The sequence below is a fragment of the Mus pahari genome, chromosome X (genome assembly GCF_900095145.1).
Source record: "Mus pahari chromosome X, PAHARI_EIJ_v1.1, whole genome shotgun sequence".
In the NCBI taxonomy this organism is placed as follows: Eukaryota; Metazoa; Chordata; class Mammalia; order Rodentia; family Muridae; genus Mus; species Mus pahari.
Window position 1 is genome coordinate 89155757 of NC_034613.1, and position 10194 is coordinate 89165950.

The 10194-nt window shown below is 40.0% G+C and overlaps 2 protein-coding genes across 2 annotated transcripts in view; both read right to left on the bottom strand.

The window, feature by feature from the left end:
• Positions 1-5359: 5359 nt before the first annotated feature.
• LOC110313490 overlaps positions 5360-10194 on the bottom strand; it is a 43796-nt gene continuing 38961 nt past the window's right edge. The window contains exon 6 of the mRNA XM_021187800.1: positions 5360-5662. Coding sequence (XP_021043459.1) covers positions 5600-5662 — 63 coding nt within the window. The 3' untranslated portion in view covers positions 5360-5599. The remainder of the gene's footprint in view (positions 5663-10194) is intronic.
• Positions 6422-9031, bottom strand: Nap1l2 (nucleosome assembly protein 1 like 2). The gene has a single exon (XM_021187799.1). It carries the CDS (start codon positions 8669-8671, stop codon positions 7286-7288), a length of 1386 nt encoding a protein of 461 aa, XP_021043458.1. The 5' UTR covers positions 8672-9031; the 3' UTR covers positions 6422-7285.

Below are 10194 nucleotides of genomic sequence, written 5' to 3' on the forward strand. Positions count from 1 at the left end.
AGAGATCTTGGAGACAAGAATTGAAAGGTCGTGTTTTTGTGTGTGTGTGTGTCAGGCTGACAAGTGACAAGGAGTCCTAGGTAGTAGCTGCAGCTGTCTGCTCAAACAGCCTAGAGTCCTCTGATGGCATTTCAATGGTGGAGTTGAGTGCCTCAGGTTGGGCATCTTGGCCACTGACTGATGTGAGAGGGGCCGACGCACAGCTGGCAGCACCACCCCTGGGCAAGTAGGCCTGGATCGTGTAAGAAGCCTAGCTAATCGTGATCCAGAGTACAATCCAGAAGGTGAGCCAGTTCTTCAGCTCTTGATGGAGTTCTCTCAGTGATGAACTGTTGTCACAACACAGTGAAGTTGCACAAGGAGAATTCTGAGTGCTTTTGACAGAGCTCTAAGAAAACAGGAAAAGTGACCTGCAGACTATGGAGTAAGCACATACTATCTTTTAAATGTATCTACAGGATGTGATCTGCAGATGTCACAAACAGTAACCCTTTTTATGTACCAGTCCTTCTGTATATGTACATACGTGCTGCACACCTGAGCTCCCATTCTGTCCTAGGACCAAGGCACAATCATATTTCATTCATCAGAAGAATACTTATTTTGTGGGTACTTGAAACCTTAGTGACATCAAAGCTGAACTAATCGAAAGCCTCCCTCATTGCCCATTCGTAAGACACTCTACTTAAGTTTTTGTTTCCCTCTAGATTGCCACCTGAACTTCTCCACTTAAGCTTAACCAAAAGCCAAGAAATGATCATCAATCTTTCTTTACACTACCTATGATCACTTAGGTGGGCACAAGAGACTTTAGACTTCAAAGTGGAAAAAAAATTTAAACATTTCCCAACTTCTGCAAAGGTGTTTAAGGCACCTGTTTATACCAGGACTATCTTTGTTTCTCACCAACCACAGACCACATGTATCCTTACACATAAATCATGGGTTCATAAAGCCATAGTCCTGAACATTCCTTTTGGCTTGCATGTATGTGCTCCAACACCACTCAATGGAGTATCTCAAAGATATGCTTCCATGCCTTAACTGTCAGAGACCAAAAGTTAGGCTCAACTAGTCTTCAGAGTCCTAAAAGAGCAAAGCCATAGAAGGCTGGGATCCTTTATGGAGAATGGCCATGCCCTTCCTCACACATTCCTATTGTACTTCATGTTCCACCTCAGCTGTATCTGTGCACACACAGAGAAATGGGCAGGCACACAAAAACCCACACATGCAGAGTCAGTGGGGGTATGACAGTATATGAGCAAGAAGACTATGGAGGAAGTAGGTTACATATAGCTGGCTTGAACTCCAGTTTTATTGTCTTTGAACACATAGAATAGATAAACCAACAGATAATTAATAGCTTATTTTTAAATGGCAGACAGAAACTACTTCATTTTGAACATTCCTTTCTAGTTTTAAAATGTGTCTTTGGGCAAGTAATCTGAAGAAAATACATCTCAGAGATATGTTCTGTTTCTTTTTAAAACATTTTCTGTTTTATAATTAGCATACCTCATATTGTACATATTTGTATGCTAACTGAAAGCTTAACTGTTATATACCTACATATTGCATATAATTTCACATAATTTTTACTTTCTCTATTCTATTTGTCTCTGGTTACCACATACTTAAAATGAGATTCATGATATATTTGTTGGTCACTGTCTTAGTCACTCTTTTACTGCTGTGAAGAGACACCACGACCAAGGCAACTCTTATAAAAGAAAGCATGTCATTGGGACTGGCTTACAGTGTCAGGGATTTAGTCCATTATCATAGTGGTGGGAAGGGTAGTGGCATGTGGGCAGACCTGGTGCTGAAGAAATAGCTGAGTTCCTTATCTGGATCTGCAGGCAACAGGAAGAGAGAGAAATTGGACCTGGCTTGGGCCTTTGAAACCTCAACCCAGGGACACACTTCCTCTAACAAGACCACATATACTCCCAGAAGGCCAGAATACTCCTAATTCTTCACAAGTAGTGCCACTTCCTGATGACTAAGCATTCAAGTATGTGAGCCTATGGGGACCATTCTTAGTCAAACCACAGCAGCCCCTGAACAAAAGGCCTCAAATAAATACTGGGCTTAGTATACACAAATCAAAAGCTATGAATATACTTGGCAATGTGGAAATACCTCTGTAGTAACTGACTTTATGAGCCTTTTTATGAGCCAGGTTTGAATGAGAAATGTCCTCCATAGACTCAGGTACTTGAAAACTTGGTCCTCAATTGGTGGCCATGTTTTGGGCAGTTATAGGGAAGTGTACTCCTCCTGAAGGAAGGAAATTATTAGAAGGGGCCTGGAAAGGTTATAGCATAGTTTCACTTCCAGTTATCTCTCTCTGTTTCCGGTTTGCAGTTGAATCTGCAATCCCTCCACTTCCTGTTTCTGCTGTCATGTCTGCTACTTGCTTCCATCTCTTTAATAAATTGCTTCAGATTGTGGCATATTGTCTCAACAACAGAAAAGTAACTAATATACACTGGTCTTGTGAATAATTAAAGTACTGCTACTCAACTTGACACTTAATCTATCTTAGTATTTGCAGATCAGATATCTTGGAGACTTCTTGAAATATAAAGTGTGAACTGTAACTTCATTAAATTGGAAAGTAATTAGAGTAATAATTGTTATTAATTAGTAATTTAATAATGTGTAGTTTTGAATATTTCACAAATACAAACATTAATAAAATAGCAAAGATAGATTCATATAGTATTTATATTCAAAACTATACATTGTTACAGGGGTTGGGATTGGAATTCAGATAGCCTGGTTTTAAAGACTAGTCCCTCTGATATATAATACCAAATACCTTATTTTTTTATTATCATGTATTTAAAAGGGAATTTTAGTGTGTGTGTGTGTGTGTGTGTGTGTGTGTGTGTGTGTGTGTGTATTTCAGGCTATTCCCCAGGAAGACAAAAATTCTCAGAAGTCCTTCCTAACAGTGACCTCAAATAACCTTCTGGAGTCCAAAATCACATGAATAACTTATTTTAAAAATGCAAGTAGGGCTGGAGTAGTTAAGAGCACCGACTGCTCTTCCAAAGGTCCTGAGTTCAAATCCCAGCAACCACATGGTGGCTCACAACCATCTGTAATGAGATCTGACGCCTTCTTCTGGTGTGTCTGAGGACAGCTACAGTGTACTTAGATATAATAATAAATCTTTTTTTTTTAAATTACATTTAAAAAATGCAAGTAGAGATCTCTGGCTTGTTCCAGAGATGCCCCCTCAATTTCTGTTCTCTCTCCCAGCCCTCTCACCCCCATCCTGTTCCCCTCCTCACCTCTTGTCCCACCCAGTTCTCTCCCTCTATCACTTCCAATGTCTATTTTATTTCCCCTTCTGAGTGAGATTCAAGGATCCTCCCTTGGTTCTTCTTTCTTTTTGGTGTGCAGCTTGGTCTTCATGTAGGTCCCCTAACAATTGGATCAGGACTCTGTTTACTGCCTTTGGATCCCCTTCCCCTAGCTGGGCTGCCTTGACTAGCCTCAGTGGGAGAGGATGCATTTAGTCCTGCTGTGACTCTAAAGAAAAGGGGAAGAGGAAATGGGGAGGAGGTATGAGATGAGACTGAGAGAAGGGGGGGCTGTGATCAGAATGTAAAAGGAATAAATAGATAAATAAAAGTATAAAATAATTAGTGAAATTTTATATATGTATATATATTGCTTTTTTAATGTTTTAAAGATTTATTTATTTTTATATGTGGGGGTGTTTTACGTGCATGTATGTCTGTGTGCTATATGTACAGTTCCCAGGTAGGCCAAAAGATGATGATAAATCCCCTGGAACTGGAATTACAGATGATTGTGAGCCACCTGATGTGGTTTCTGGGAACTGAACCGAGGTCCTTTTCAAGAACAGGAAGTGCTCTTAACTAATCAGGCATCTTTCTAGCCACAAGTTTTTTTTTTTAATTAAAAAAAATGTGTGTGAGAATATATGCCTGTGTCTATGTGTGGGTATGTACATGTATGAGTGCAGGTACCCGTGGAAGTCAGATGAGGATGCCAGATCCCCCGAGGCTGGAGGCAGCTGAGAATTGCCTGACATGGGGGTCTGGAACAGAATCTGGGTCCTCTGCTGGGTCCTCTGCAAAAGCGTGGTTCCTTGATGAGCCACCTCTTCAGCCTCTAAATCATATTTTTAACATACTTGGGATGTAAACTCTAGTACAGGACTATGTGGTGGCCTGAGATTGATAGCCTAATCCCAAGACCTAAAAGACCCTAACGCTAAAGATAAATCAACCTAGGGGAGTAATTAGAGCCTCAAATTGTTTCCCTGGGATAAAGATAAAAGAAAAAGGAAAATGAAAATCAATCCCTGGTATCAAGAACCTGAGCTGGTTCATACAGGTAGGCCGTGTTAGTCTCTTGTTGGACATAATTCATTTTGTAGAAAAATAACCTTATACAAGGTTACTTGGGAAGTGTATTAAAATGAGGCAAAGCTAGGCCACTTAATTTATCTAAGAATGTCCAAAATAAAAGAGTACTATGTCACTCTTCTTAATATCAAATGCTCCAATACAGAAGCTAAAATGTGTGCATCTTTTTTCTTTTTACATTGTGTGTGCATGCACACACATGCATCTGTGGAGGTCAGAGCACAACTTGCAAGAGTGCATTATCTCCCTGGCCATGCAGGTTCTGAGAATCAAATGCAGGTAATCAGGGGCTCAGTGTCAAGCGCCTTTCCCTGCTGAGCAATATAGCCAGCCAGGCTTCAACTGTTTGACCAAGTACAGCTTTATCATTTTTCTAGTTTTCCGAGATACACCATGGCTAATGTTTATTGAGCTGGTACTAATAAATGGTTCCTACTTTTGCCAGTATCCAATCTACAGCAACCCCCTACTTTTTTAAATATTCCACCAAAGCACACAAAAGACCAAAGTCTCCATTGTGTTCTAACACTTATGGATCCATTCTATTCTCTGTGGCATGTATTATCTTTCTCTGCAGTGAGAACTGAAGACACCTTGATAAGCCCTAGGTGCATTCCTTACATACCGTTGACAGAGGACCCTAACATGAAAGTTGTAGCACTGGGGTCCTGGCCTGCTATCAGGGTAAATCCAGACAAAGCACATTAACCATTCTAGCACATAGGGACAACAGAAAAGGCCATGGGAAGCTGCTAGACACTAGGCATTCTCTGCAAAACACATTCCTCATGTTTATTTGTTTGTTTGTTTTGACAAGAGTCTCACATAGCCCAAGCTGTTAGTAAATGCCTTATATAGCTGAAGCTGGCCTTGAACTCCTGATCCACCTGCAGATACCCACCTTCCCAGTGCTGGGATTACAGGAGAATACCCTCACTGCAAGCTTTAAAAGTACTTTTTATGTTCCTGGTTTTTTTTTTTTATACTGCATAGTAACAGTATCACAATAAAAATAAACCAGTATCTGTGGGGTGAGTTTGGCGGTAGTAGTAAATGTCAAAGGTCAATATTAATCATTGTGAAAAGTATGCAGCTCTCTGTATTTACAGGATGCATACTGGCAGAATCGCTTGGTTCTTTAGAGTAGTAAGTTGCCTGTTTCCCTATATACTTCCACTTACTGCAATTCAAAAGCAAGCACCAGAACATCTATTTGATCCGGAAGAAGATCTTAGCTTTGAAGGTCCTGCCTAGAAAGGAATAGAAACAGTAAAGCTTTTATTTTCTTTCCCGGTTTTACCAGACAGAAGTAAGAAAAATAGGCAGTGCTAGAAACTTACCTCTCTGGACCACAATATAAAGAAGAAAGCATGTTCAATAGTGGATAGTAGAAGAATAAGTTACAGCAAAGCTTTTGTTCAGTGAGATCACTTCACAAACATTTGGGATGGAAGTGTAAGTAGGCAGCAATAACACAACAGAGTGAGCATTTCCTTGCCACTCACAGCGTCTATGTGACACAAAAATGACCAAGAAGGTCTCTTATCCTAGGAGGATAGGTATACTTCTTCATAGAGTTTGTCAAAAGAGGCCTTTTGGGAGGACATTGAGCGTCCTCAAAGGACAAAGCAAATTCATCTCTGGACAGTGTGAGCAGCTTATTCCACTGTCCCCAGTCAGTGCTGCCCCCCAGTGTCATAAGGAGATATATACAAATAACACTGTAGAAAGATAAGAAATTTAAAATATAGAATAGCACATAAAATATAGAATAGCACTGTTGCTTGTAAAGAATACTTACATTATAAAGTAGAAATGAATTTACTGGATATTTGTTTCCCTGTAACTCAATCTGAAAATTAAAATTAGATCCATTATAAATAATTTTGGAATATGCATGTTAGACAGTGTTAGTAAATCTGCATACATGTATAAACATGTAAGAATACTTACAAAAAATAATTTGTAGAAAACAAATCAAAATATTAAGAGTGTTCATCTTTGGTGAATATGTCTTCTGATTTTAATTAATGAATATTTTTAATATTTTTAAATGTGTCTTCCAATGAGCATACTGCCTTTATAGTTTAAAAGTTCTTTTTTAAAACATTTAACACCATGAAATTTTTATTCATTTTATTTTTCAGTGAACAGAATATGAAATGTATTTTCAGAAATGGTGAAGTGTCCATTTCAATGAATGATTCAGTATATTATGAAAGAAAAATGTACACTGTAATCACAGTTTACAGAATTACACAGGACAATATTTGCAACATTTGAAAATACTGTAATTCACATGTCAATGATAAACAGTAATTTCAATACAATTGTGTTTTATTATTTATCACAGTCACATACAATCAGAAGCCTTGCACTAGCTGTTATCAATAATAAATATGATTTTGCCTGAAATTCTCAACCATATGCAGGCCTCTTAGGCATTCAAGTTTTAAATTCTACTGCATATTTACTGCAAAATGAAGCAGGCACAATAAAGTCAATTGGCCAAAGCACTAAGAGGATAAGGGGGGAAATAGCAAAGCACTCTTAGGTAGGTTTCCAATATTTTCTTTGCAAACAAATAATCTCATTTAGCACTTCTAATAATATTCATAGCCACAGATTAATAGATACATGGCACAAGGACTTCAGAAGGATTAACTACAGACTATATTAATGTCTTAATCATTTATCACAGTCTACATGTATTGAAAACATCATACCACTACAATGCAAGGTCAGATTAATTAGTATCTGAATTTTTAAACTGGCATGACAGGAAAAAAATGCAGAACACAAGACAATATTAACTGCTTATGTCTTCAGTAAATGCAAGTAGAGCAGTTAATTTCAGAAGCATCTACTCTGCTTTAACGATCAATATCTTCTACTAATGCCTCAAGATTTTTGCAACAGGCTTTAACCTCCTCAATTGCAGCCATCCAATCATCATAAATAATTTTGTCATATATCTCATCATTAACTTCCCTAACTACACCCTCCTGCTGAGATTCAAGTGCATCTCCTGAGAAAAATAACACTGATCTTGGAATTATGTAAGTACGCAAATTATGACCAAGTAAAAAATCATCATTTTCATCCCCTCCGTTTAAGCTGATCCCATGAGGAGAGAAGAAATTGAAGAAAGAGTCCTTAGGAAAATCTTCAGTCACAGTTCGGACAGTTCCCCAGACGCGATGTCTCTGCTTCTTCTTGATGGTTCTCAAAGTGACATTCTTCCCTTCGTTCCAATCTATGTCGCAGCCAGTGGCATACTCAATGGCAGTTCCCCTATAAGGGTGGGGATCGTAGCATGCAAGCTTTGACTTCAGCACATAAGTCTTTGTCAACAGCTCATTTTTAAAATATTCATTGGGCTTGAAGTGAAATTCGAGTGTGAAGCTGAGAGGCTCCCCGGGATCCGAAAGCTTCACTTTAATATCTGTCAGCAGCTTCAGAATAGGCTCATCATACTTCTTAATCATAGGAGTGAGTGCTTCAACATTTTTTAAAACAGTCAACCAGAAATCCGGAATCCCCTTAGGATCCTCTTCGTTAACCTCTTCTCCTCCGGTGGCCCCAGGGCTGTCATCTTCCTCCTCCTCCTCTTCTTCCTCATCATCATAATCATAATAACAGTCCTCATAACCATCATCTTCATCCACGTATTCATGCACCATGCCCTCTTCGTTGCCGTTAGTCTCTTCCTCTTCATCCATCTCCTCCTCAAAATAGTCCTCACAGTCCGATTTATACTCACATTCCTCTTCTGTGGGCTCATAGACTGCATTGATGATCTGTCGTCTTTTTTCTAGTAAGGGTTGATACATTTCAGCAAACTTCCTTTCAATGTCATGAAATTCCCTCAGGAATTTGGATTCCAAATGGGCAGCTCTTGTTTGAAGCTTTTTAAGAGCTAGCACTCGGCACTTAACTTTCACTGGGAGACTTTCAACGAAATCGGTATCTAAAAGATAACCGATAAGTCCTTTTGGACGGTCTGAGTCTGAGTCCTCATCAGTGCCTCCGCATTTCCCAGCATCTTCCCCAGACCCTGCAGCAGCTTCTTCACCTTTCCCCTCTTCCCCTATTCCAGCAGCCACGGTTTCTTCACCATGTTGCCCGCCATCTCCAGGCTCAATGGAGGCACCTTCACTGCGGTCCTGACTTACCCCGGGCCCCTCCGCCATTACCTGGCTGCCAAGCTCTTCTTGGTTGGATTCAGACAGTTCCTTATGGTCGACTGACTCAGCCATTGTTTTCAAACGATCGCCTGCACTTACGGTGGCTAAGCCCGCAGATCAGGAGACCTGACCTCCGCAGGAAGACTCACCAATACAGCAGATGCGCGATGATCTGGCAGAGATGAACCAAGAGGCAGCGGCGGCTGGACTGATGGCAGGCAGCAAGCAGTGGGGATAAAAGGCGGTGCTGAAGCTGGGATAGCAGAATTGAAACCCGGCTGTCTGGGCGGAGACTCGATGCCGCCTCTAGGCCCTGAAGGAACAGGCTAGAGACTGCAGAGAGCCGCAGTGGGCAGACCTCCGCAAGCAGCTGCTCCAGCCACTCGGGGGCGGAGGGATGGAGGAACTGGTGCCGCAGTATGATTACGCAGTTGTCTCTCGGCTTTTTTTTTTTTTAAGAGTATGCAGGTTGCTGTGTCACCCCTTCCCTCCCAGAACTCTTCTCTAATCTCATTTGCCAAGCTGTAGTGATTGACAAATCCTGAGCCAGTAAATTAGTAGATGAATCAAATTTTCAACACCTCTTGCCTTCCCAGATTCTCTAATATGGCTGATTGTCCTCCTATGGCTCATCTTCCACCCTATAGCCTATGGAATTTTGCAGAAATGCAGTATCATTCATTCCGTTTTCAACTGATACTATATGTTCATAATTTCAAAAGAGCTATATGGAAACAGTGACAAAGAATGAAAAAAATGGGCAAGGTACTGGATTGTCTTTCGTCCATCCCTTTGGTTATAACCCGAGACTCTGGGAAAGAGAGGAGAGTAGTGGAGGAGCCCACAGAGAGATCCTTTGAGATTTAAAATTACCAAAAATAAGCATAGGTCGCCTTTGGATGATGTAACTGACAGTGGGTTAAATATTCTGTACCTTACTTCCTGTATTTTTCACAACCTGTGTGATTTTAAATGGAAAAATTCTCATAATATTTCCTGATGAGGAAGAAATGACGGATGCATAAAGGGGGCGGGGTGAGTGTGTGTGTGGTGTAGTGTGTGTGTGTGTGTGTGTGTGTGTGTGTGTGTTGAATCCTGTTGTAACTAGTGAGCATATAGGATAATACCCCAGTCATAAATTGCCTTTCCACTTTCCCTTATGTGATGTTGTTTTAGCCTATAATCACAGCACTGGGATGGAAATCAGAAGTTCAGGAGTAGCCTTCACATATAGCAGTTCTGGGTTAGCTTGGACTACATGAAATTTTGTCTTAAAAACCCCAAACAAAACAAACAAAAGAAAAGCCATTAGGAATTTTACAAAGAAAAGCCAAATGTAAAGTACTATTTTGTTTTTTAAAATCACAGAATTTGCTTGACATTTTGAAGTTTATTGGAAATAATACAAATATCAGCACTAAAGAGAGTTAAATATATAATAGAATATTCATGCAAGAGAAGACTATGCAGTAAATTAAAATTTCCTGTAGGAAAGGGACAGTAAGATATCTTGGTGGGTGAAGGTGCTTGTTGCATAAACCTGGCAAACTGATACCTAAAGCCATGCAAACGTTAAAGGAGAGGACTGACTCTGT

Excerpts from the sequence above, each read along its gene's own strand:
- Nap1l2 (XM_021187799.1), bottom strand. The coding sequence starts at position 8,671 with ATGGCTGAGTCAGTCGACCATAAGGAACTGTCTGAATCCAACCAAGAA.